This window comes from Equus przewalskii, chromosome 29 (assembly GCF_037783145.1).
Source record: "Equus przewalskii isolate Varuska chromosome 29, EquPr2, whole genome shotgun sequence".
NCBI classification, from domain to species: domain Eukaryota; kingdom Metazoa; phylum Chordata; class Mammalia; order Perissodactyla; family Equidae; genus Equus; species Equus przewalskii.
In genome coordinates, this window is record NC_091859.1 from 30,532,071 (window position 1) to 30,556,540 (window position 24,470).

Genomic DNA, 24,470 nt, shown 5'->3' on the forward strand with positions numbered 1-24,470 from the left:
TCAAAATTACCAACTTTCTTTATTTAAAATAATTGCAATTTATATTCTAAAATATAGCAAATGAGTTAGATTATCTACTTAGAGGTAACAAATACAATTCAGAAGCTAAGTAGGTTCTTAAAATTACTGGTGCCTACAAACCTCCTGAGTCACTTAAGTCTTTGCTGCTCAGTTTCACTCTGCACTGCTAGAATGCAGCATCCGTCAGCAAGCTACTCTTCAACATTTAATGGCGCCACAGGGTTAAATAATGGCCTTCCTTTTTTGGCCTGAATTTTATCAAAGCTAGCTTCAAACTCTTTTCTCGTTCCATTTAGATTTGCTAGATGTCCATCCTTTATTCTATAGCCTAAGGAATTCAGTTTCCTTATCCTGTACTGTACTATCTGTGGCGTTAATTCAAGAACCATTGGTGTCTCTCGTATCTGAGCTATGGAAATTCCTTCTTTTAATAATCCCTGAATCCTCTCTTTCAAAACTGGAACAGAATAATATAAAAGGGCAGGACATTTCAAAACTAGTTGCTTCAGGTCATGATCAGAGCATTTAAAAGCATTTTTAGAGAAGGAAATACTGGTCTGTATATTTCTTGGGCAAAGTTGAAAAAGAAATCCTTTGAGTTTGGACACAAGTTGGAGAATTTCAGAGTTTGTGAAACCTTGCTCCTGGAGAAATTCTAGTGTTTCCCCTATAGCCACAGACGAATTTAACAAAATGAATGGGTTTTGGCTTAATAATTTTAGTAGCCAAACTTTCATGTTGGCCTCAGAGCCACCTAAATTTAGATAACTCTCTTGGAGAATACTTATCATTTGCTTATTCTTCTCAACAGGGTTATGAAAAACATTAGATGCAGTTGTCAAAAATCTGCTAATGACCACATTTTTGAGTCCCAACTCTTGAAAGAACTGAATGTTCAGCTTCCGGTTTTCCTGGTCTTTAACAGTAAAGAAAGATTCTGGAAACTGTTGTATTAACTTGACTAACTCCTCCTCGTTTTTGCAGACCAGCTGCCAGATCCCTCTCTGGGTGTTAACAGCGGTTGGACTGCAGACAATTGCTTCTGGGCAGCGTTCCAAAATACTGGCCACAGCAGTCTCGTCGGCACCTAGCTGTTGTAAAATATTTGCAATTTCTTCAACATAGGTTTCATCCTCCAAAAGTACCCATCCTTTTAATCTGCGAATTTTCCTGATATCAACTGAAAATTTATAGAGCTTTTCCACTGTTCTTTTATTTTCTTTGTTTGACCGATTATCAGTTGTATAGGGGAAGTATGCTAAAACAGGTCTGTATTGTGAAGCTGAGAGCATCCTTCTGAAAGCACACAGCCTGCAGGGCTGGCATCTCCCCAGCAACTTCCACAGCATGCCTGCAGTCCACTGGCTAATTCCCACCGTCCTGGGACTCAGAATGTATTCATCGGACCTGTAGGAAAGAAAACATAAGGGGTGCTGACTTTTAGAACACAAACACAAATATGAGCAATAAGTAGTAAGCATGGAAATAAAATGGATTCAAATTAGGAAAACTACTCATGTGGAATATAAAATATATCATCTGAGATAACTTATGAAGTAATTGTAATATCTCTCTTTACGACTTAGACACCTTGTATTGTACAAATACATTGTCTGTCTGAGGTGTGTGACAACCTTGAGAAGCAGCTACTTCCACTTTGCAGATCAGTGGCAAGACCTCAAAGAGTTCAAAGGTTCAGACTTCAAATGTTATTTTGACACAAATTCCGTTTCCTACAACTCTGATATGTTTCTGTTTAGGAGACATATTACTCATACACACACGGGTTTTTGAAAATGTCTTACATTTTCAAGTTGATGTTTAGCTGAAGCAAATACTTATTAAGAAAGTGAGAGGAGTCATCTCTAATTTTAGAGTAAATATTTTTGCTGAATAACTATTACTCAAATAAGTCAGAAAATGTTTTATTTAAAATGAGTTAATAAATGCATGCTTGTTTTATGATAATTATGTGAAAATCATTTTTTTTAATCCACAATTAAAATAAGTCTTAGCCAGGCAAAATGAGAAATGCCATGTGACTGCCCCAGTGGAGCCATGGGAAATCATGTTAGCTGTGGAATGGTGACCATCCTTTTACAACAGTCCCCATTTGACATCTTTAGGTCCCTAGAGATGGCTCTACTGTGCCTGCTGCACTGTAGCCTCTGGCACTATTTGATTATGTCTCTGGCAATGAAAACATGTCTAGTTTGTTGTTTTAACTTTCAGTACCTAAGAGTGTTAAGTGTCTCAGCCTTGCCACAAAAGTGTGGAGTACTGAGCTATTTAGCTAGTTAGCAGCCAATCTGGAGGTCTGAAGGAAAGTTGAAAAAAGCCATTTCCAATCCCTGCCCCTAATTATGCCCTTGCCATATATGCCAAGGACTACTCTTCACTTTCAAGCCTGTCCTAACTAATCTAAATAAATGATGATTCTCAAAGGAAAGATAACGAGTAACAATGTTCTCATTTTGGTTTACCATCTGTGATAACAGCTCATTGTTAGTGCTTATGGGATCCAAACAATTGTAGGCATAGCTTCTGTTTTACTTCTAGTGGTTCAACCAGAGTTTTCCTCAGATAATTCCTAATACCAGTTTCCCGCAGATAATTACTAATAGCCAAGATGTAAATATCAAAGTATTTTTAAAAATTTCTAAGACGGCCACGGATTTTAAGAGGAAGGAGGAAGTACAGCATAATAAGGGCGCAGGCAGATACAGGGTGGAGCCCCATACCCCCTGTTCGTGGGACCCCACAAGCTTGGGCCGTACATCTGGAACACGCGCTAGAAAGAGCGTGGGCTCTGCTGCCAAACTGCCCAGACCCAGTCCTGGCTCTAATCACGGGGTCATCTTGGGAAAGTTACTTAGCCTCAGATTAAACAAGTTATGATTAAAACAGTGCCTCAGGGTAAATGTTCAATAAGTATTAATAATAGCGGCAGCTGTAAAATGGAGAGAACAGCAGGTAAACCTTACAGGGATACTGCGAGGGTTAAAATGCATATCAAGTACTTTGCACAAAGCCTGGTAAAAAGAAGTCAGTAACTGGTAGCCATTACTAGGAAATATCTAGAGCCAAAGTCTTGTAGTAATAGGACTTTAAATTGTATTTTAGACAGAAGTACATTCTTTACCAAGGTAACTGAAAATTGTGAAAACTGTATTTTAAATGCCTTGGTTGTCCAAAATAACTGCTTATAAAAGCAATACATGCTCACTACAGAGAATTTGCCAAATTGTGAAAAGTGGAAAAAGTCTTTCACTCTCTCTCCACCTACAGACGGCTGTTCATACTTTGACATATATGTCCAGCCTTCTCTATGTTTCTTGCCCCCTTTATTATGCTTTTTTAAATACATAAAGCAAGGCTGCCTTACACATGAGAGTTAGGTTCTGAACTCAGCCTACAGAGTGAAAAGCTGCAAAGACTCAGAATTTTCCTTAAAAATCTTTTAAGCAGGTACCACACTGGGTACCAACACAGTAACAACTGCGTTGTACACGACAGTCCAACAACAGTAAGCCCAGCGCAGCCAGGGGTCCCTGCAGGCTGGAAGAGATTCCAGTGTTTGGCTAAGCACCAGGTGAAGGAGGTGGCTTAGTGTGGGGGTTACATTACACATGACAGATGATTAAAGTTAGGACCACGCCGACCACGGCAAGATGCCCCCGCCCAGGGAGGCTACGGGAAAAGCAGGCTGTCTCCCGCCTCCTGCTTTCTCCTGGGTGGACTATCACGTGGTCAGGCGAGCCGTCTGAACAAGGCAGGCTGTCTGTCTGGCTCCATCTCACTCTCTGATGCGCACACACACAACTGACTGCAAAAGTGAAAAGCAAGAATGTTGTGACTCCTCTGTAATCAGCGCACCTTCTGTATACAATTTCTTTTCTTCTTTTATTTTATCCACTCTAAATACCTAACCTCGGCATCAAAACCTCTAAACATTTAAAATGAGTGCATGATATATGGCACAGATAGACCATAATTTTGTAAATCAGTCCCTGATATCAAGCATTTGGGCTATCTGTAATTTTTGCTATATGCTGAATATCTGTCCACATTTCACTTTCTATCTTTGAGATGAATCCCTAGGAGTAGAATCACCGAAGAGGAGATGTGTGAACATTTGAAAAGCTAAGTTGTTAATTTCCCATCCAGAAAAACTATCTCCGCTGACATTCTCACAAGCAGTATGAGAGATTCTCTCATTAGTTTTAATTTTGATGTGTGAAAAATGAATACAACATTAATTTAACTTCATTTTCTGTTATTATTAATGAGGCTGAGCTTTTCTTAATAAACTATTTTGACCATCTTTATTTCCTTTTGTGAATTAACTATTCCTGCCTTTTGCCTTTTTAAACAGCAATCTTTCTGCTTTTTAAAAATTCTACACCTTTTATGCACCAGATAAAAATTCATCCATATTTCCTTCTATATTTTTGTTTGAATTTTGAAAGTTAGCGCCTTTAATTCATTTGACATTTCTGGTTGTGAGCTGAGAATCGAAACAGATTTTATCAACAGTAGCTAACTCCAAGCAGCATTTGTGAACAATCTTTCCTTCCTCATGACCGCGATGCCTCGTTTATCACACATGAAATGGAGCTTTCGTTTCTGGCCAGCCTCCCGCCTCCCTGCCCTGCTGTTCTGCAATCCCTGAACGACCAGGAGACTAACTTCTGGCCTTTGCTACATACTTGGCTCCCCCGCCAGACCATCCTAAAACAATCTGCAGTCTACTCACTGTTCCACATCGCCCGTCAACTATGTCTCATCTTCTCAACTCAGACTTCCAGCTTGGCCCCAACCCCATTCCCTCCACTTTCAACCAATGCCCTTGCCTCTAACCTGTACAAAGAAAGGAGAGCACCTCATCACCCCAAACCAACCTTCTGCTCTCTCCCCTTTCCTGCAGTTACACCTGTCATTATCCAGGGTAATCCATCCGTTCCGTGCTGACCCCCTCTGGCCTGAGATCTGGAGAGCCCTTCTTTCTCACATAGTCACTCCTTCAGCTGTCTCCTCCTCTCTGAGGCTCCCACCCTTTACCTCAGTGGCTTTTCCTCTTACTGTTGCTCCAGCTAAAACCCCATTTTTCTCTTCCCCTTGCTTAATTCTTACAGATCCTTCTTTCTCTCCATTTCCTCTCCTCCTGATACAGCTCCCAATAAAGACAACTTCCATGTGATAGGAGCCAAGGAGTAGTTTTAGTGCCTGAGATCTCCTTTGACCTCTGCAGCTTCCAGCACAGTTGAGCGTCTTCTCTGGGAAATGCTGTCACTTGCCTTCCAGGCCTTCCCACCTCGCGGTCCTCCTTCCCACACTCCCGGCCTCCCTGTGCCTGTCTCCTCCGCAAGCTCACCTTCGAAGCGTCGTTCTAGACCTCCTCTTCTTACCTCACAGTTTCTGCCAGAGCTCCTGTTCTTTGTCCCGGGCTTCAGTTAACCCCCCTGGGCTTCTCTCCAGCTTCTTCTCAGAATGTGATCTTCTCACCTCCCTGCAATAAACTTTTCAGTGGCGCTTCAGCATAAAGACATAACGTAAAAATGCCTCACCATGGCCTAGAAGGCCTCTTTGTCTGGGCTGTTGCCACCCAAACCCCCCATCACCCTCTCCCTCCGTCAGCCGCACCCACTACCTGTCAGTCTCTGGTGCTCTGTTCCCACTGCAGGATTTTTGAAGACTGAGGGCCGTTCCCCATGCCCAAAATGCTCCTGTCTAACTCCCAGGTCTAAGTGTCCCTTTCTCAGGGAAACTTCCCTGAGCTTCAGGAATAGACGAAGCCTCCTGTCCCCATTATAGGCTCTCATGGCACCATGGACTGCTTCCCCGTGCCACTTGTCATTGCTGCAGCAATGTGTTGTTTCTCCCCTTCCATGAGGGCAAGACCATTCACCACTGTGATCCAATGAACTGCTTCCATACCCTTCACCTGGCTGGCAGCACTGAGTCCAGAAGGCAGGTGACCTCGTGTGCCTTTCCATAGAACCCTGCTCTTGACCCCACTAGCTCTTCTACTAAAATGTTTCTTCATAGCTTTGGATCACAGACCCATCAGAGAACCTGGTGAGAGCCACAGACTTTCCAAAAAAATAAAGACCCATACTCGTAACATGTTGCGAAAGATTTTAGCAGGACTCATGGAATCCTTGTGGCCCAACTATGAACAAGCTGCACTCGATTTAAGCACTGGGAAGGCAGGGTCTGAGTGCTGTGCCGCCTTATCCCCCTGTAACCAGCAAAGAACCTGGTCCACGGACGAGCAAAATCAGCACTGGCCAACTGGAGCTGAAGGAACGAACCAAGTTCATGAGGCGGCAATGTATTGGGTAAAATTTTGGGCTGCGTGGGCTTGATTTCTGGTGACTAGTTGTGCTGTGACTTGAGAAAGTCACTTCACCTCTCTGTGCCTCAGTTTGAGCAGGAGGAGAATGGGGACACTACATCCTGGGTGACTGTGAAGATTAAATGAGCTAATACCATCAATCACTTACAGAGTAGTCAGGAAACTCAGTAAATCATCAGAGCAGCCCATTTTAAAGAGGAGGAAACTGATGCACTGCCCAAGGTTACTCGGGGAATAAAGGGCAGACCTTGGATTCAAACCCAACAGCTTGGCTGGAGTCCTGCTCTTAGCCACGTACTCTACGAGCAGTGATGCCCTCGGTAAATGTTGGTTAAATCACAATGTGGGCTATTTTCTGATGCTTCATGTTTCTTAAGCATTTTTGAGGCGTGAAATCCACTTCTGTAATATGCACAGTTTTCATACTTAACACGGTCCCCTCAACAACAGCCGTAATATCAGTTAAGTTGTACTTTTATAATATTTACGATCTGCTGACAGTTTCAAATTAACCTCAACGTTTATAAAAAAGGAAAAACGAGGATCTTGGGGAGCGATCGAAAGCCGCACATCCATCATGTGGAGCCCGCGCTTTTCCAGAGAACCTTCCGACCCGCGGCGCCCCGGCGTCCGCCCGGGCCGGGCAGGCGGAGCCGAGCGGCCGCGGGGGGAGTCGGGCTCCGCGGCGTGCGGCCCCCGACCCCGCCTCTCGGCCGGGGACATTCACTCCCAGGGGCGCAGGAAGGGCGCGACTCACCTGCTGGCGGCCGCTCCGTGCCAGGCGCAGTGAGTCCTGGGTCCCTGGCTCCGTCCTTCCGCCCTCCCCCGGCCGAGGCTCCCCGTGGCCCGCCGTCTTCTCAAGGTGTGACAACAGGGTCCACGTTCCCGGGGCCCGGGGCCCACACGGCCCGCGAACTTCCCTCAGCAGCGCGGACCAAGCCTCCTGACCTTTCGCCCGCATCCGATCAGAGCACGGAAGGTCCGCGAGCCCGCAGACACGCCCCCGCAGCCAGACGCAGCCAATCAGGGCGCGGGACACAGGCTACGTAGGCTACGTGAACCTCCCGACGCCGCGGGTCGGGGCGGCGGAGGCGGGCCAGCGTGGGACTCAGCTTTCCAGAGAATAGGGCGTCGTGCCAGCAATTGCTTCAGGGATTTTCACACTCTTTCCTTCCCAGCATTTTAGAAAACTGGAGATTCAGTCGCTTTGTCACTTGGGGAATGTCACTAGCCCGTAAGTAAAAGGTAGAAGTAACTCAGACACCGCTAAATCTTGAAGCTGTAGCCGTTCAGAATTCCCAAAGTGATTCACTAGGTAAAGATCTAATTTACAATGTAGTTTAAAAAAACCCAGAACTTCTTTGGAACACATCTAGCCTTCCTGCTGCTGCCCCCTCCCCCACCCCCGCCAGCTGTCAGCGACAGTGTCTGATTGGTCTTTAAAAGCCTCCCTCTTTGCCACCTTCACCTAAATACTCGCCTTTTGTGATGAAGCGCTAAGCGGTTTACAGTCTAATTATGACCTGTGATGCCCGACCTCATAAAACAAATCAGTTTTTCCTTAAAGCCAGGCTCAATGCTTGTCCCATTTATTCTCACATTTATCATCCAATCAACTAATATTTATGGCATGCCTGTTAAGTGCCAAGCATGTGAAACAGCAACGAGAAGACAGCGGTGGACAAGACAACAGGGAATCAAGTACATTTCCCTGTCCTGATGGAGTTTACACTCTAGTGCAGGACAGAGACATTGACAACCACTAACATGATTAATCGCAACTAGACTTAAATGTTTCCAAGGACAGGGTGCCCTGACCCTACCTAGTTGTCCTAAGCTTGTGTGTGGAGTTGGAGCCAGGACACTGTGATTTTCCCAGGCTGGAGGTCCCCGCTTCGTGTGTTTCGTAGCACGCTGTGCACAGTTCTAACACAGCCTTAACACACTGCACTGTAATTCTTCCAGACAGCCCTCTCACCTTGTGGAGTGAACTTGTGGATACTGAGAATTTATTTTCCTATGAGCAATGCTTGGAACACGGTAGGGACTCAGGAAATGCTAACGAAATCTTTGAGTCTACCCTAAGCACCCAGTTTGTGCTCAGTAGACTTTGAGAGGGACTGACACTTGCACTTTAATTCTACGGTATAGCAGCAAGAATTGGGGCTCCTTGTCTGAAGATCAACTTTGATCTCCAGGATACTCTAGAGTTAACTGAGTAGCTAAGGTATATGAGGTAGGGAAGTGCTTGTCCAGCAACCCGTCTCTCTCTGAGTTACCCTTCTACAAAAGCCCTAGTATTCATGGATTTACTGCACACTCTTTCTTGAAATACAAGGATTTTGGGTCCAGACTAACCAAAGTGTGTCACCTGCATTTAGGAAGAGAGAATTAGAGTAGGATACAGAATAGAGAAGGAAGTTAAGGAAGGTAAACTCAGCCTTAGGACTGCATGCTGCAACCGCTGGTCCCTAGGGTTACGGCAGCTTGTACCAGGACTCCACATAATTGTGCGAGGAATGACAATACATTTGACCCTGGGCATTGTAGTCAAAACTTGAAACTGATCAACTCAGCTATGCCAACTATATTAAATAAATGCTACCCAAAGATTTTTCCATCCCAAATATTTAAACTGTGCATTTCTAGGACCATACAATCAGAAAAGACACTTGGATGTAGAAATGGGGGAAAGAACCTAGAATTATGCATACTATCTACAAGAAAATTACAATTACATGTTTAACATTGTGGGAAAATGCTGAAGTTATATATAAGAGATGCATTATTTTAAGTGAATGAAAAACATAACAACTTTGTATAGGTTCATTCAAAAGCTTGGTTCTCTCAACTCAATTTTTCCAAGTTGCCCCCATAGTTTTTGGCAGTAAGAGTTCATGAAGTTTTTGCTGAATGAATAAAAAGTCTTAAATCCCTCAACCATTGGCAGGGTTTTTAGAACACTAACCCTTCTAGTTAGGGGGAGTCCCGGTGTTCAAACACAATGTACCTGCTCAGCTGGAGCACACTGACACTGAGAGAGGGGATTCTTCTTAGTCACAATTTAGACGAAACTGAAAAAGCTTTCTGTAAAACCCTAAAAAACAAAACAAAATCCCCCTACATTTAAAAGTAAAATATCAGTGCCTATGCTGAAACTGTTCTTTTATTAAAATATTTATTTGCATTAAAACTGAATCTTTTATTCCCCTAGATAGTGATGGTAAATCCCAGGTCTATGAATTTCTTAATTGTGTACAATAAAATCAGGCCCACAGAGTAGGATATGAAGTACAGGTATCATGAAAAATGATGAAAATATTACTCCTTATTAACAGCAGTGAAAAAAGATAAGGCACATTTTTTTCTTTTCTCAATAACAGAATTTATTGATCACTATTAACTCATTATCCAAGATACTTTAAAAAATACATATTATCTAAAAACACGTTTCTGAATTTTTGACTCAAATTTATCGAGTTACCTTTAAATATAATTATCACACTAAACATCTATCACTACGAAAGATGGGAAAACAAAAAGCCACTGACTATAATTCCAAGTGGCAAGAACTAGCTTACTAGAGGACAGAAAGGGATAACAACAATAATAGTAATAACAATCATGGCAGCTAGCCAGAGGTGCGGCGCACAGCTCTGCAGACTGTGCACTACACAACCCAGGGTGCTGCACAGCGTGGCAGCCCTGCAGCCAACACTGAACACGTATCCTACCACATGCCAGGAACTGTTATGAACATTTCATATGTAGTATGAAACACATACTACTCTCACCCCCATTTTAAAGATGGGGGGAAAAAAGCACAAAAGGTTAATAACTTGCCTAAGATCTCAAAGCTAATGAGTGGCAGAGCCAGGCATTTGACTCCAGAGCCCAGACTCTTACCTGTTATCCCATGCTGACTAACTCATAGTTACAAGCCCAATTACTTGGAAAAAAAAAACAACTTTGTTTTAAATCTTTCTTATAGATAACTTTATATTTAAAAGTATAAAAAGCAATTGGAAAACAGTATTCTTATTTGGAATAATTTTGAAAAATATTATTTTACTAAATATATGGTAGCTTCTCCTTCATTCAGAATGGTGACATGTGGTTTACAGACTCGGTTACTAACTTATAATCACATCTCACATAGCAATGCTCTCCCCTTACCTAAAACAAACAAATTTTAAAAAGAAGAAGAAAAAAACCAACCACCAAGTACACAAGGTTCCATATATGCGTATACTTTAATAACAAGGTCACTGTAGCTGGAAATGAACAAGGAAAAGGAGACAGAGAACTTTACACACGATACTTCCACAAGTTTGGGTCAAAAACAGGCATACATGAAGCTTTAATAACATATATTTTCTGTGTTAACAGAGGCTATAACTACCAATTTTGATTACGCATATTTTCTAAAACATTATTATCAAAGAGTGAAAAGTGAAATACAACAATGATGTCAAGAAATTCTGTCCTAAAATTTTAACAAAGTCTTTTAAGAAAGTCTAAAAACCTCCTATTTTCCCACACTGACTCTCAAAACTTTGATTTTTATATTAGAATATCAGCTTGCCACTTTAACTTTTACCATACATGAAAAATTATCAAAAATATATTGATGGATCTATACTAATTGTGATTGCCTATATTTACATTAAGCAAATTCTTGGTTACCAAGTTCTTTATATACAAATTACCATCTGTCCTACGTGAAATTCATTAAAAAGTTAAAAACTACAGAAATGTCAATAGAAACAATGCATTTCAAAATGTAACTGCTTTCCATCAATGAAGAATATTTTAAAATAATTTAACTGAAAAAGTATTGAATTCCCCCAATTTCAGCGGCAACAGTATTCCTCCTGAATGTTTTCTGTGATTTAAGGGAAAAAAAAAAAAAACTGAGTAAAGCTTGATTGCAAGGAATTAAATGATAAAAATTTGATGAGTGTTTACTGATCTTCAAGAAATTTACAGTCTAATTTGGTTGGCATTAAAAAAACTAAGTCATAACTTTTAAGATGTAAACAGTTTAACAGAAAAAACAAAAGTCTTTACAAACTGGCAAATACACTGTACAAATACTTTTAGTGTAAATTTAAATCACAAAACAGTATCCAACAGAACTGAATACAGGCATGGTTTTTTGACATTTCCAAAAAGGCCCAACATTTTAAAAGACTCCCAAACTGGAAAGAATTTAGATTTTAGAGGTATCACAACAGACAAAAGAAATTTATAAACACTTAAGAGGCAAAGATATGGGGAAGTTTATAAAGGAATCATATTAATGCCACTAAAATTAAAAGGTCACATTAATTGTTTTAGACTCATGGTCTCATAATAAGGAAATGAAAATGTCTTTTTCTGCAAAAAAACTTGCGTACAACACCATAAGCTTTTCACATTTAAAGATCATCGATTCGGAGGCTCAAAACCGAGTGCCCCTTGTCCAAGACACAGGCGTTCTCTCATCTAAGAATTGACTGATTTTGTAACAATCACTGAAAAATTTATGCCTCATACTCTCTTGTTTGAAAATAGAGATTAGCTCCATTTTGGAAATTATCTTATGTTGATTACACACTCCACTAAAGCAAAAAGAAAAAGCTCTAAAATACTTACCTAAGTAGTGCTCTGTCGCTGGACTTTAGGACCGATACCCTGCGTGTCCTCTTCTGGACCGGGGCGTTTCCCACTGCTGAGACCAGGGCCCAGGGAGCTTCTTCCTGCACATGTAAAAAATGTATGTTTAAGACAGAAAAGGTGAAAAGCACAGTACTCTTGAATGCTTCTTTCTTACCTTGCTTTAACAGGTGAGTTTGCTGACTGTCCCCATGAGCATAATGTAAAATCCCACTCCCTTGAGAGCAACCTGTTAGCATTTAAAACACAGTGAAATTACTTAAGACAAATTCCAAGTTGTGTGTATCAAGACCACAAATAGAATTTTTAGCATCTGTATTTAGTATAGTATTTGCATGACTATGCTTGTTAGGACTAAATCTCAATTCTTCATATGAACCCAAAATCACATGCCCAAATAAAACGGAAATTTAGGCTCATAGAAATGCTGACTGCTCAATGGCAAAATCATTGATAATCATTTTCTGAAAAACATTTTTTCTCATGTTTCTTTAGTCTTCTTTAATCTGGAACATTTCCACAGGTTTTCTTTGTCTTTTATTATTTGACAGTTTTAAAAATATACAGTTTTTAAATGGGACTTTCCTTATTTTGGATTGGTCTGATGTTTCTTCATGCTTAGATGCATGTTATGGATTCTCAACCAGAATACTGCATAGGGATGTTGTGTCCTTCTCAGGACATTACATCTGGAGACACATGATGTCTATCTGCCCATCACTGGTGACCATCTTTTTTTAATTGAGGTCACATTGGTTTATAACATTATACACATTTCAGGTGTACAGCATTACATTTCCACTTCTGTATAGCCTATATCATGTTCACCACCCAAAGTCTAGATGCCATTCACGGTCATACACATGTGTCCCTTTACCCCTTTAGCCCTCCCCCGCCCCTTTCCCCCAAGGTAACCGCCAATCTGTTCTCCGTATCCATGTGTTTGTTTGTTTATCTTCCACATTGAAGTGAAATCATAGGGCATTTCTCTTTCTCTGACTTTTTTTTTTTTTGGTTTTATGTATTCTATTTATTTTATGTATGGGTAACCTTCACCAGGCAGTTAAATAATCTCCAAACTTCAAATCCCCAAACTTCATTTATTGTGATTATTATACATTTTTTTTTCCTAGTGCCTTTTTTTTTTTTTTATTAATGTTATGATAGATTACAACCTTGTGAGATTTCAGTTGTACATTTTTGTTAGTCATGTTGTGGGTACACCACCTCCCCCTCTGTGCCCTCCCCCCACCCCCCCTTTTCCCTGGTAACCACCGATCAGATCTCCTTATCAATATACTAACTTCCACCTATGAGTGGAGTCATATAGAGTTTGTCTTTCTCTGACTGGCTTATTTCGCTTAACATAATACCCTCGAGGTCCATCCACATTGTTGTGAATGGGCCAATTTTGTCTTTTTTTATGGCTGAGTAGTATTCCATTGTGTATATATACCACATCTTCTTTATCCAATCATCAGTATCTGGGCATGTAGGCTGGTTCCACGTCTTGACTCTTGTAAATAATGCTGCGATGAACATAGGGGTGCAACGGACTCTTGAGATTTCTGATATCAGGTTCTTAGGATAGATACCCAGTAATGGGATGGCTGGGTCATAGGGTATTTCTATTTTTAACTTTTTGAGAAATCTCCATACTGTTTTCCATAGTGGCTGTACCAGTTTGCATTCCCACCAACAGTGTATGAGGGTTCCTTTTTCTCCACATCCTCTCCAACATTTGTCACTCTTGGTTTTGGATGTTTTTGCCAATCTAACAGGTGTAAGGTGATATCTTAGTGTAGTTTTGATTTGCATTTCCCTGATGATTAGCGATGATGAACATTTTTTCATGTGTCTATTGGCCATATTCATATCTTCTTTTGAGAAATGTCTGTTCATGTCCTCTGCCCATTTTTTGATCGGGTTGTTTGTTTTTTTGTTGCTAATCAGTGTGAGTTCTTTGTATATTATGGAGATTAACCCTTTGTCAGATAAGTGGCTTGTAAATATTTTTTCCCAATTAGTGAGCTGTTTTTTTGTTTCAATCCTGTTTTCCCTTGCCTTGAAGAAGCTCTTTAGTCTGATGAAGTCCCATTTGTTTATTCTTTCTATTGTTTCCCTCAACTGAGGAGTTACAGTGTCCGAAAAGATTCTTTTGAAACTGATGTCAAAGAGTGTACTGCCTATATTCTCTTCCAAAAGACTTATTGTCTCAGGCCTAATCTTTAGGTCTTTGATCCATTTTGAGTTTATTTTGGTGTGTGGTGAAAAAGAATGGTCAATTTTCAATCTTTTGCATGTGGCTGTCCAGTTTTCCCAGCACCATTTGTTGAAGAGACTTTCTTTTCTCCATCGTAGGCCCTCTGCTCCTTTGTCGAAGATTAGCTGTCCATAGATGTGTGGTTTTATCTCTGGGCTTTCAATTCTGTTCCATTGATCTGTGGACCTGTTTTTGTACCAGTACCATGCTGTTTTGATCACTGTAGCTTTGTAGTATGTTTTGAAATCGGGGATTGTGATTCCGCTGGCTTTGTTTTTGCTCAGGATTGCTTTAGCAATTCGCGGTCTTTTGTTGCCCCATATGAATTTTAGGATTGTTTGTTCAATTTCTGTGAAGAATGTTCTTGGGATTCTGATTGGGATAGCATTGAATCTGTATATTGCTTTAGGTAGTATGGACATTTTAACTATGTTTATTCTTCCAATCCATGTGCAAGGAATGTCTTTCCATCTCTTTATGTCATCGTCAATTTCTTTCAAGAAAGTCTTGTAGTTTTCATTGTATAGATCCTTCACTTCCTTGGTTAAGTTTATCCCAAGGTATTTTATTCTTTTTGTTGCGATTGTGAATGGGATTGAGTTCTTGAGTTCTTTTTCTGTTAGTTCATTGTTAGTGTATAGAAATGCTACTGATTTATGCACGTTAATTTTATACCCTGCTACTTTGCTGTAGTTGTTGATTATTTCTAATAGTTTTTCTATGGATTCTTTGGGGTTTTCTATATATAAGATCATGTCGCCTGCAAACAGCGAGAGTTTTACTTCTTCGTTACCTATTTGGATTCCTTTTATTTCTTTTTCCTGCCGAATTGCTCTGGCCAGCACCTCCAGTACTATGTTGAATAGGAGTGGTGAAAGTGGGCACCCTTGTCTTGTTCCTGTCCTCAGAGGGATGGCTTTCAGTTTTTGTCCATTGAGTATGATGTTGGCTGTGGGTCTATCATATATGGCCTTTATTATGTTGAGGTACTTTCCTTCTATACCCATTTTACTGAGGGTTTTTATCATAAATGGGCGTTGGATCTTGTCGAATGCTTTCTCTGCATCTATTGAGATGATCATATGGTTTTTGTTTTTCATTTTGTTGATGTAGTGTATCACGTTGATTGACTTGTGGATGTTGAACCATCCCTGTGTCCCTGGTATAAATCCCACTTGATCATGGTGTATAATCTTTTTGATGTATTGCTGTATTCGGTTTGCCAAAATTTTGTTGAGGATTTTTGCATCTATGTTCATCAGTGATATCAGCCTGTAGTTCTCCTTCTTTGTGTTGTCCTTGTCAGGTTTGGGGATCAGAGTGATGTTGGCTTCATAGAATGTGTTAGGGAGTTCTCCATCTTTCTCAATTTTCTGGAACAGTTTGAGGAGAATAGGTATTAAGTCTTCTTTGAATGTTTGGTAGAATTCTCCAGACAAGCCGTCTGGTCCTGGACTCTTATTTTTGGGGAGGTTTTTTATTACCGTTTCTATTTCCTTACTTGTGATTGGCCTATTCAGATTCTCCATTTCTTCCCGATTCAGTTTGGGGAGATTGTAAGAGTCTAGGAATTTGTCCATTTCTTCCAGGTTGTTCAATTTGTTGGCATATAGTTTTTCATAGTATTCTCTTATGATCTCTTGTATTTCATTGGTATCTGTTGTGATTTCTCCTCTGTCATTCCTAATTTTATTAATTTGCGATTTCTCTCTTCTTTTCTTGGTGAGTCTGGCTAGGGGTTTGTCAATTTTGTTAATTCTTTCGAAGAACCAACTCTTTGTTTCATTGATCCTTTCTATTGTCTTTTTTGTTTCAATATCGTTTATTTCTGCTCTTATTTTTATTATTTCCCTCCTTCTACTGACTCTGGGCTTTGTTTGTTCTTCTTTTTCTAGTTCTGTTAGGTGTCGTTTGAGGTTGCTTATGTGAGCTTTTTCTTGTTTAGTGAGGTGAGCCTGTATTGCGATGAATTTCCCTCTTAGGACTGCTTTTGCTGCATCCCAAATGATTTGGTATGTCGTGTTCTCATTTTCATTAGTCTCCAGATAAAATTTGATTTTTTCTTTAATTTCTTCAATGATCCATTGTTTGTTGAGAAGCGTGTTGTTTAGTCTCCACATTTTTGCACCTTTCTCTGCTTTTTTCTTGTAGTTGATTTCTAGTTTAATAGCATTATGATCAGAAAATATGCTTGATATTATTTCAACTCTCTTGTATTTATTGATGTTTGCTTTGGTTCCCAAAATATGGTCAATCCTTGAGAATGTTCCATGTGCACTTGAGAAGAATGTGTAACCTGCTGTTTTTGGATGAAGTGTTCTATATATATCTATTAAGTCCATCTGGTCTAATTTTTCATTTAATTCTATTATTTCCTTGTTGATTTTCTGTCTGGATGTTCTGTCCATTGGTGTTAATGGTGTGTTGAGGTCCCCTACTATTATTGTATTGTTGTTGATGTCTTCTTTTAGTTCTATTAAGAGTTGCTTTACAAATTTTGGTGCTCCTGTGTTGGGTGCGTATATATTTATAAGTGTTATGTCTTCTTGGTGGAGAGTCCCTTTTATCATTATATACTGTCCCTCTTTATCTTTCTTTATCTGTTTTGCTTTGAAATCTACCTTGTCTGATATCAGTATAGCGACACCTGCTTTCTTTTGTTCATTATTAGCTTGGAGTATTGTTCTCCATCCCTTCACTCTGAGTCTGTGTTTGTCTTTGGGGCTGAGGTGTGTTTCCTGGAGGCAGCATATTGTTGGATCTTGTTCTTTGATCCATCCTGCCACTCTGTGTCTTTTGATTGGGGAGTTCAATCCATTTACATTTAGAGTGATTATTGAGACGTGGGGACCTACCACTACCATTTTGTGTCTTGTTTTCCGGTTTTCTTCAATTTCCTTTGTTTCTCGTCCCATGGTTTAATCTGTTCTGATGTAGAGCTGCTACTCTCTGTTGTTGTCCTTCTACTTATCTCCTCTGCTCTTGGTTTTGTAGCCCCTTTCCTTTTTTGGATTTTTCAGGAATGAGGGTTTTCCTGAGGATTTCCTGTAGAGGAGGTTTTGTGGCAATGAACTCCCTTAATTTTTGTTTATCTGGGAAAGTTTTTATTTCTCCATCGTATTTGAAGGATATTTTCGCTGGGTAGAGAATTCTCAGCTGTAGATTTTTGTCCTTCAGATTTTTGAATATATCATTCCACTCTCTTCTAGCCTGTAAAGTTTCTGCTGAGAAATCTGCTGATAGCCTGATGGGGGTTCCTTTGTAGGTTAGTTTCTTTTGCCTGGCTGTCCTTAGTATTTTCTCCTTGTCATTGACTTTTGCTAGCTTCACTACTATATGCCGTGGAGTTGGTCTTCTTGCATTGATAAAGTTTGGAAATCTATTGGCTTCTGTCACCTGAAGATCCATCTCTCTCACCAGATTTGGGAAATTCTCAGCCATTATTTCTTTGAATAGGCTTTCTGCCCCTTTCTCCTTCTCTCCTCCCTCTGGAATACCTATAATCCTTACGTTGCATCTCCTAATTGTGTCTGATAATTCTCGGAGAGTTTCTTCATTTCTTTTTAGTCTTACTTCTCTTTCCTCCTCTGCCTGCAGCAATTCTATATTGCCATCTTCCAAATTGCTAATTCTTTCCTCCATATTATCGGCCCTACTGTTCAGAGCATCTAGATTTTTCTTAATCTCCTCTATTGTGTTCTTCATTTCCAATATTTCTGTTTGGTTCTTCTTTATCGTATCAAACTCTTTTGTGACATAGCTCCTGAACTCGTTGAGTTGTCGGTCAGAATTCTCTCTTAACTCATTGAGAATTTTAATGATGGCTGTTTTGAAGTCAGCATCATTTAGGTTATATATCTCATTTTCTTTGGGATTGTTTTCTGTGTATTTGTTACTTTCTTTCTGTTCTGAAGATTTAATGTATTTTTTCATATTGCTTGATGTTGTTGATTTGTGCCTCCGCATGGAGATAGAGTTTAGTTGCTCCTTTCACTTGTTTCAGCTGCTGCGGTGGGGGAGCAGCTGTTTATACTGCACCAACCAGGAACCCTGTCCGCAGTTGCTAACTGGGCCTGGGCCCCTCCTCGTAGCCACAGTGGCCCTTTGGATTCCCTCCTCTGCCGTGGGGGCCGTCACAGGGGGGCTTCAGGCTGCTGGTGCCTACTGTTGCAGCCCACCTAGATGTGCTCTCTCCTTGGGGTCTGCACCGGTGTTATGGGCTTTTCCAGCGGCCAGGGGTGGGATCACTTATATTTGTCGCTCCGTTGCTGTCGGAACCCACAAAATCTCACTTGTCCTCTATGGGTCGCAGGAGAGCTATTGGCATCTTCTACAGTCTGTGGTTAGTTCACCTAGCTATGCTGCTTTTGCCCTGGGGTCTTCCAGCCTTGTGGCTGCCAGCTGGGTGCCTTCTACTGGTGCTGTGCAGAGGCTTTCCCTAAGGCTGCTGTGAGCCTGTAGGGTTTCCCCCTAGGCTACAAAGCTGGGTCTCTGGAACTCCCCCCAGCCGCAGTCCTCTCCGAGATCTCCGGCTATCCCTAGTCCCACGGGGCGGGCAATGGCAGCTGGGGGTCGCCCCACCCTCTGGGATTCTCTCCGGGCCTCTCCCGGAGCCGTGAATGCTGGGCGTAGCCCCTCTGCCAATGGGAGACAGAGAGTCTTGTCTGCTGCCCGGTGGAACTCCGGCGCTTCCCCTCCGGGTCGCAGAGCCGGCCTTTGAAACTTCCCCCAGCCCTGGTCCTCTCCGAGATCTCCGGCAATCCCTAGTCCCACGGGGCGGGCAACGGCAGATGGGGGTCACCCCGCCCTCTGGGATTCTCTCCGGGCCTCTCCTGGAGCTGTGAATGCTGGGCGTGGCCCCTCTGCTAATGGCAGACAGAGAGTTTTGTCTGCTGCCCGGGCGGAACTCCGGAGCTTCCCCTCCGGGTCGCAGAGCCGGCCTTTGAAACTTCCCCCAGCCCCGGTCCTCTCCGAGATCTCCGGCAATCCCTACTCCCACAGGGCGGGCAACGGCAGCTGGGAGACCTCCGTACCCTCGGCGACTCTCTCTGGGACCCTCCGGGCGCCACGAACACGAGGCGGGGTCTCCCCGCCAATGGCGGGGAGAGACTCTCCCCGCGGGCTCAGGTGTGCAACTCCATAGTTTCCCTCTGCGTTTAGGAGTAATTGCGGGGGGTTTAGGTAGGGTTCTGGTCACCTGTTTCCACCGTCGCTCCTCTGTTATGTGCTCGCTCCTGCCCTAGATGTGTGTAGATCCTCTGGGGGCATCCGTTGGAAGAAAGCCGCTTGCGGGTACTAGGCTGCTCGGTCGGGGTCGGAGAGTTTTCACCTATTTCCACATCCTCCCAGAGGAAAGTCCGTCCGCCTTCCGATGTATAGTCGCGTGGGTATCTCAGACGTCCTGAGATGCTGTCTGGATATCCTTTGTCAAGCGATAAGTGTCCAAATAATTGCAGACTCGAAGGGGGAGAAACAAAGAGGACTACTCACGGCGCCATCTTGGATCTTCCTCCTCCTCTGTCTGACTTATTTTTCTTAGCACAGTACCCTCAAGGTCCATCCACGTTGTCGAAAATGGCAAGATTTCATCTTTAAAAAACGTTTCTTTACAAGATGACAGCAATTAGACCATGAAGGCAAAACATAGTGAAACAGGGAGGTATACATCCTTTCTTCACCTCTTGTCCATCTATTCTACACTCCTCCCTCAGCGCCCACCGAAAACACGTGTGCTTGGAGATGAGGGAATGCAGGCCTGCCAGATGAGGGTTCTACAAGGAGGAGACACAGACCAGGCCAATGTGGCAATTACCTTCAACCCTTCTAAAAAGAAATCATGTTACGGGGGAATGTGGTGACCCAGAAAAGTAGGTTTTAGAAAACATTTTTATCACTCTGTCCAGATTATGGAAAAATGTGAGCATTCTAGCCCCTCGAGAGATCACCTCGTGGGCTGAACAAGACAACCTACTTATTTTTATTGTAGTTTCATGCTTATCAAGTTCCTCTGGATAAAGAATTCAGCTTTTTACGTACTCAAAATTGAGAAAAGTGAATGCCCTCATCAGGAATGAGGCCTTCTATTGTTGGAAAGGGGTATCTCCACCATAAATTAATAAACTAGTGTTCTCTGTAGATATTTTAATCCCTATGATTTTTAAATTTCTAGTCTGTCCTTCACAGAACAGCCATCTCTAATTATACTGAAAACATTCCATTTTTGGACTTGTGAGGCTGCAGGTCAGACTCTGGATTGCGGTGGACCCGCCACTGAGCGCGGCTCCTTGGCCTCGCCATCAGCAGGCTTCCCTTAATAGTGACCCTGTCATTACGCAGTAGTTCACACTATTCACAATTTCACACAATGGGAATGTACTTGATTCTAGTGAACTGCACATTTAAAATGGTTAAAGTGCTAAATTTTGTTATATATATTTTACCACAATTTACAAAACTTCAACAAGTACATTTTCAATTATCGCATTTATTCGTATCTTACACGTTTGGTGAGTGCTCGCTGATGCTAGCGACTATACCAGGTACTGGGGACAGAAATATTAAGAAGACATGAAGTCGGTTTTCAAGGCTTACAGTCAAGTAAGAGGAGAGAGACATAAAACCACTAAATATAAAGGCACTGGAACGGGAGTCGGCACAGGATGCAGTGGGGAAACTGAAGGAGGAAAGGTCAACTTTACCAGAAGATTCACAGAGGTGGCCCTTAGGCCAAGTCATAACTAGTCACCTTAGTTTCATTTTCCCAATTCCACCACTCTATTCCTCTTCCACTTCTAAGATAAATGAGAATAATCTTATAAACAAAACATTGAATGAAAGCAGCAAGACAAAAAATTAATACAAACTATATGATTCTATGAAGTTCAAAACAGGCAAAATTATAGTATTAGAAATTAGGAGAGTGATTACCTTTGGGGAGGAGGGGGGAAATTAATAAGCTCAATAAATATATTAGGAATTTCCTTAAGGTGGTATTTTATTTCTTTAGAGAGCTACATGATAGGCAGGCACTTAAGATCTTCCTGAGTCCCTAAATTCATGAATATCTCTATAGCCTGTAACTTCCCCATAAAATGTATTAAATTATATTTTCATGAGAATAAAAGTGTAAGAGATGAGTAAAGAATGGAGCTTTGCTGATCCATTGGCTTATGACTAGCTTAGCCATTCACAAAAATCAGAAAACTCCATATTCATATGTCTTCAGGGTCATTACAGCAGTTAAATTTCAAAGATGTGAATCTTACAGTGAAATCAACTTTAAAAAAAGTATTTCTTGCTTTAAAAAAATGCTCAAGTTTTTTTTTTTAAACTTTTTTCTTAATGCTTTTTTTTTTTGGTGAGGAAAACTGGCCCTGAGCTAACATCTGTTGCCAATCTTCCTCTTTTTTTTTTTTTTCTCTCCACAAAGCCCCAGTACATAGTTGTATATCCTAGTTGTAAGACCTTCCGGTTCTTCTGTGTAGGATGCTGCCACAGGGCACAGCATGGCTTGATGAGTGGTATGTAGGTCCATGCCCAGCATCCGAATTGGAGAACCCCGGGCCACTGAAGTGGAGCATGCAAACTTAACCACTATGCCACCAGGCTGGCCCTACCCTCAAGTTTTATAAGGGCAAAAAGTTTATATGATCACTTTCCCCTTATGTTACACTGTTAATGGCACCAAAAAGACTTTTCACTTATGAAATTCTAACTTGAAGATACTGTGGAGGGAAAATTGCATAGAAATACACCAAAATTTTAATAGTGACCTATCTCTAATTGGATGGAATTGTGGGCGATTTTTGTTCTTCTTTTGTTTTTCTGAATTTTCTAAATTCTCTAGAATGAATAGTTTTGTTTTCAGCAGTTTTCAGTTATAATTTACATATCATAAAATTCACCTGTTTTAAGTGTATAATTTAATGATTTTTAGTAAATTTACAGAGTTGTATAACCATCACCACAATCCAGTTTTAAAACATTTTCATCATCCCCAAAAGATCTCTCATGCCCATTTGCATTCTTTCCCCATTCTTACCTCTAAAGCCTAAGGTAACCACTAACCTATGTGGTCTCTTTTAAAGTCATGTCCTTTCTGGATAGTTCATATAAATGGAATCATGCAGTATGTAGTCTTTTGTGTCTGGCTTCTTTAACATATTTTTGAGGTTTATCCATGATGTAGCATGTATGAGCATTTTGTTCCTTTTTACGAATAATACTCCCTTGTATGGGTATAGCACATTTTGGCTACTATGAATAAAACTATTATATACATTCACATACAAGTTCTTTGTGTAGACATGTTTTAATTTCTTTTCGATAGATACTTAGGAGCGGAATTTCTGGGTTGTATGGTAAATTTTTGTTTGGCTTTTTAAGAAACTGCCAAACTGTTTTCCAAAGTGGCTGTACCATGTTACATTCCACCTCTCAGCAATGTCTGAGTGTTCTAGTCTCTTCACATCTTCCACAACACTTGTCATTGTCTGTCTTTTTTAATAAAGACACTCTAGGGTGTCATAGGGTAACCAACTGGTCCCAGTTTGTCTGGGACTCTTCAGGTGTTAGCACTGAAAGTCCTGTGTCCCAGGAAACCCCTCAATCCCAGACAATCAGTAATAGTTGGTCATCCTAAGTGGGTGTGAAGAACTGTCTCATAGTGGTTTTAATTTGCATTTCCCTAATGACTAATAATGCTGATGAACAGGTATTTTATAATAGAAAAAAAAATAAACTAAAACACATTACTATAGTAAACAGATTGTGGTCTGTTGTATTATAAGAACACAAATCCTTCAATACATCTATGTATACTTCTTCCTTTCCTGGCACAAAAAACTCTATAAAAACCAGAGGAGCAAAATGCAGTTGATGTTGCAGAGATTAAGAATTTTCCACATTCAACTCAAAACTTAAGAGAAGTCATAAAGACTCTTGCCCTTTGGTATGCCTTGTGAGACACTATAAAAGCCTACAGACAGCATGAGGTGAGGGCATAAAGCAAAGGGATATGCTTCAGAAGCACGTAAGTCCTTCCAAATGGAGCAGAAACCCGAGGGGAGAAATGTTTAACAGCGCAGTCTAAATCCTAAGGATCTTGCCACAATCACTCCCATTTCCAGGTCTCCAATACTCTCTCCTTCATCTGCCTACCCAGATGCTACCCACCCCACCATCTTCCAAGAATGTTTTCCTAGTTCCTTCAGTTCTCAGTGATCTCTCCTTTTTCTCCTATTGCATGTGGAAGCAGCATCTTACAATATCACTTTTTTCATTTTTGTTTCCCTTCTACCCTCCCAATGAGGCTGTACGCTTATGTAGCTTCTATGTCTTTTGAAAGCCTCACAGCACCTAGCTGCAAAGTGTATTACAGGCAAAAATTTACATGATTAGAGTCATTTCAAGATTTATTAACTCTATTATATCATAAAATGCCATGCTTATAAATTCGTGAAGCAAAATTATTCCAGTTTAACTTGCTAGCATGACTAGTTTCGCTGGTAACTCCAAATAATGGGTACAGATTTGGGTAGACTAAGAAGCAGTGTACCATCATTATCCGCAAGCCAGGCACTTGGAGCCTGTTGCTTTCCACCTCTCTGTTACCTGCCTGTTTTCTTAGGGCTTCAGAGAGCCTCTGTTCCTCATACTCGAATAAGGGCAGAAAAGGCAGGCTGTGAACTGAACAAAAGATCTGACAGAATTTTGAAATGATACTTCAAAATTGTAGGAGTTCACTCCAAACTGTAGAAAACTCCAAGAAAGAACATTTCTGAAGTATACTGCCCACAATGACAATATTTGACTGCCAGGTGAAACATATTCCAGAAATAAAATGTTTTATCTTATAAACACGACGTATGGCTTCACATTTGCATGAGAGGCCCAGAGAAACAGGAAAGAGCATGAACTTTAGGACTAGTCAGACTTGATCTGAATCTTAGTTCAAATACCTACTAACTGTGGGATCTTGGTTAAGTTATCTAACCTTTTTAGGCTTATTTCCCCAACCATAAAATGAGAATCCCACTACTACCTCCTGAGGTTATTGTGAGAGTGTGGCAAAAATCCCCTCGTACTGGGCACAAAGTAGGCAGTCACAAGGTGAGTGCTTTTGTTCTTTTCTCCCTGAGCTAATTCTTGGAGGATGCTCTCAAAAGGATG

The 24,470-nt window shown here is 41.1% G+C and overlaps 2 protein-coding genes across 5 annotated transcripts in view; both read right to left on the reverse strand.

Moving 5' to 3' along the window:
• On the reverse strand, positions 1–7,383 carry MTERF2 (mitochondrial transcription termination factor 2). Of its 2 annotated transcripts, none has more exons than XM_008508618.2 (3): positions 7,137–7,383; positions 5,396–5,530; positions 1–1,428 (listed from the first exon to the last, which is right to left on the reverse strand). In XM_008508618.2, exon 3 carries the CDS (start codon positions 1,368–1,370, stop codon positions 213–215), a length of 1,158 nt encoding a protein of 385 aa, XP_008506840.1. In that variant the 5' UTR covers positions 1,371–1,428; positions 5,396–5,530; positions 7,137–7,383; the 3' UTR covers positions 1–212. The 2 variants fall into 2 exon arrangements, with proteins under 2 accessions (XP_008506840.1, XP_008506839.1); XM_008508617.2 differs by having other exon boundaries at positions 5,430–5,530; positions 7,137–7,378.
• Positions 7,384–10,613: 3,230 nt separating this feature from the next.
• Positions 10,614–24,470, reverse strand: part of CRY1 (cryptochrome circadian regulator 1) — a 93,619-nt gene continuing 79,762 nt past the window's right edge. Inside the window, exons 11-13 of one of the 3 annotated variants that reach the window (XM_070600176.1) lie at positions 12,195–12,266; positions 12,017–12,120; positions 10,614–11,264 (exon numbers count right to left, since the gene is read on the reverse strand). In XM_070600176.1, the coding sequence (XP_070456277.1) occupies positions 12,017–12,120; positions 12,195–12,266 (176 nt within the window). In that variant the 3' untranslated portion in view covers positions 10,614–11,264. The remainder of the gene's footprint in view (positions 11,265–12,016; positions 12,121–12,194; positions 12,267–24,470) is intronic. The other 2 variants (XM_070600178.1, XM_070600177.1) reach the window with 2 other exon arrangements.

Coding starts and splice junctions, on each gene's coding strand:
- MTERF2 (XM_008508618.2), bottom strand. CDS start 1,370: ATGCTGTGGAAGTTGCTGGGGAGATGCCAGCCCTGCAGGCTGTGTGCT.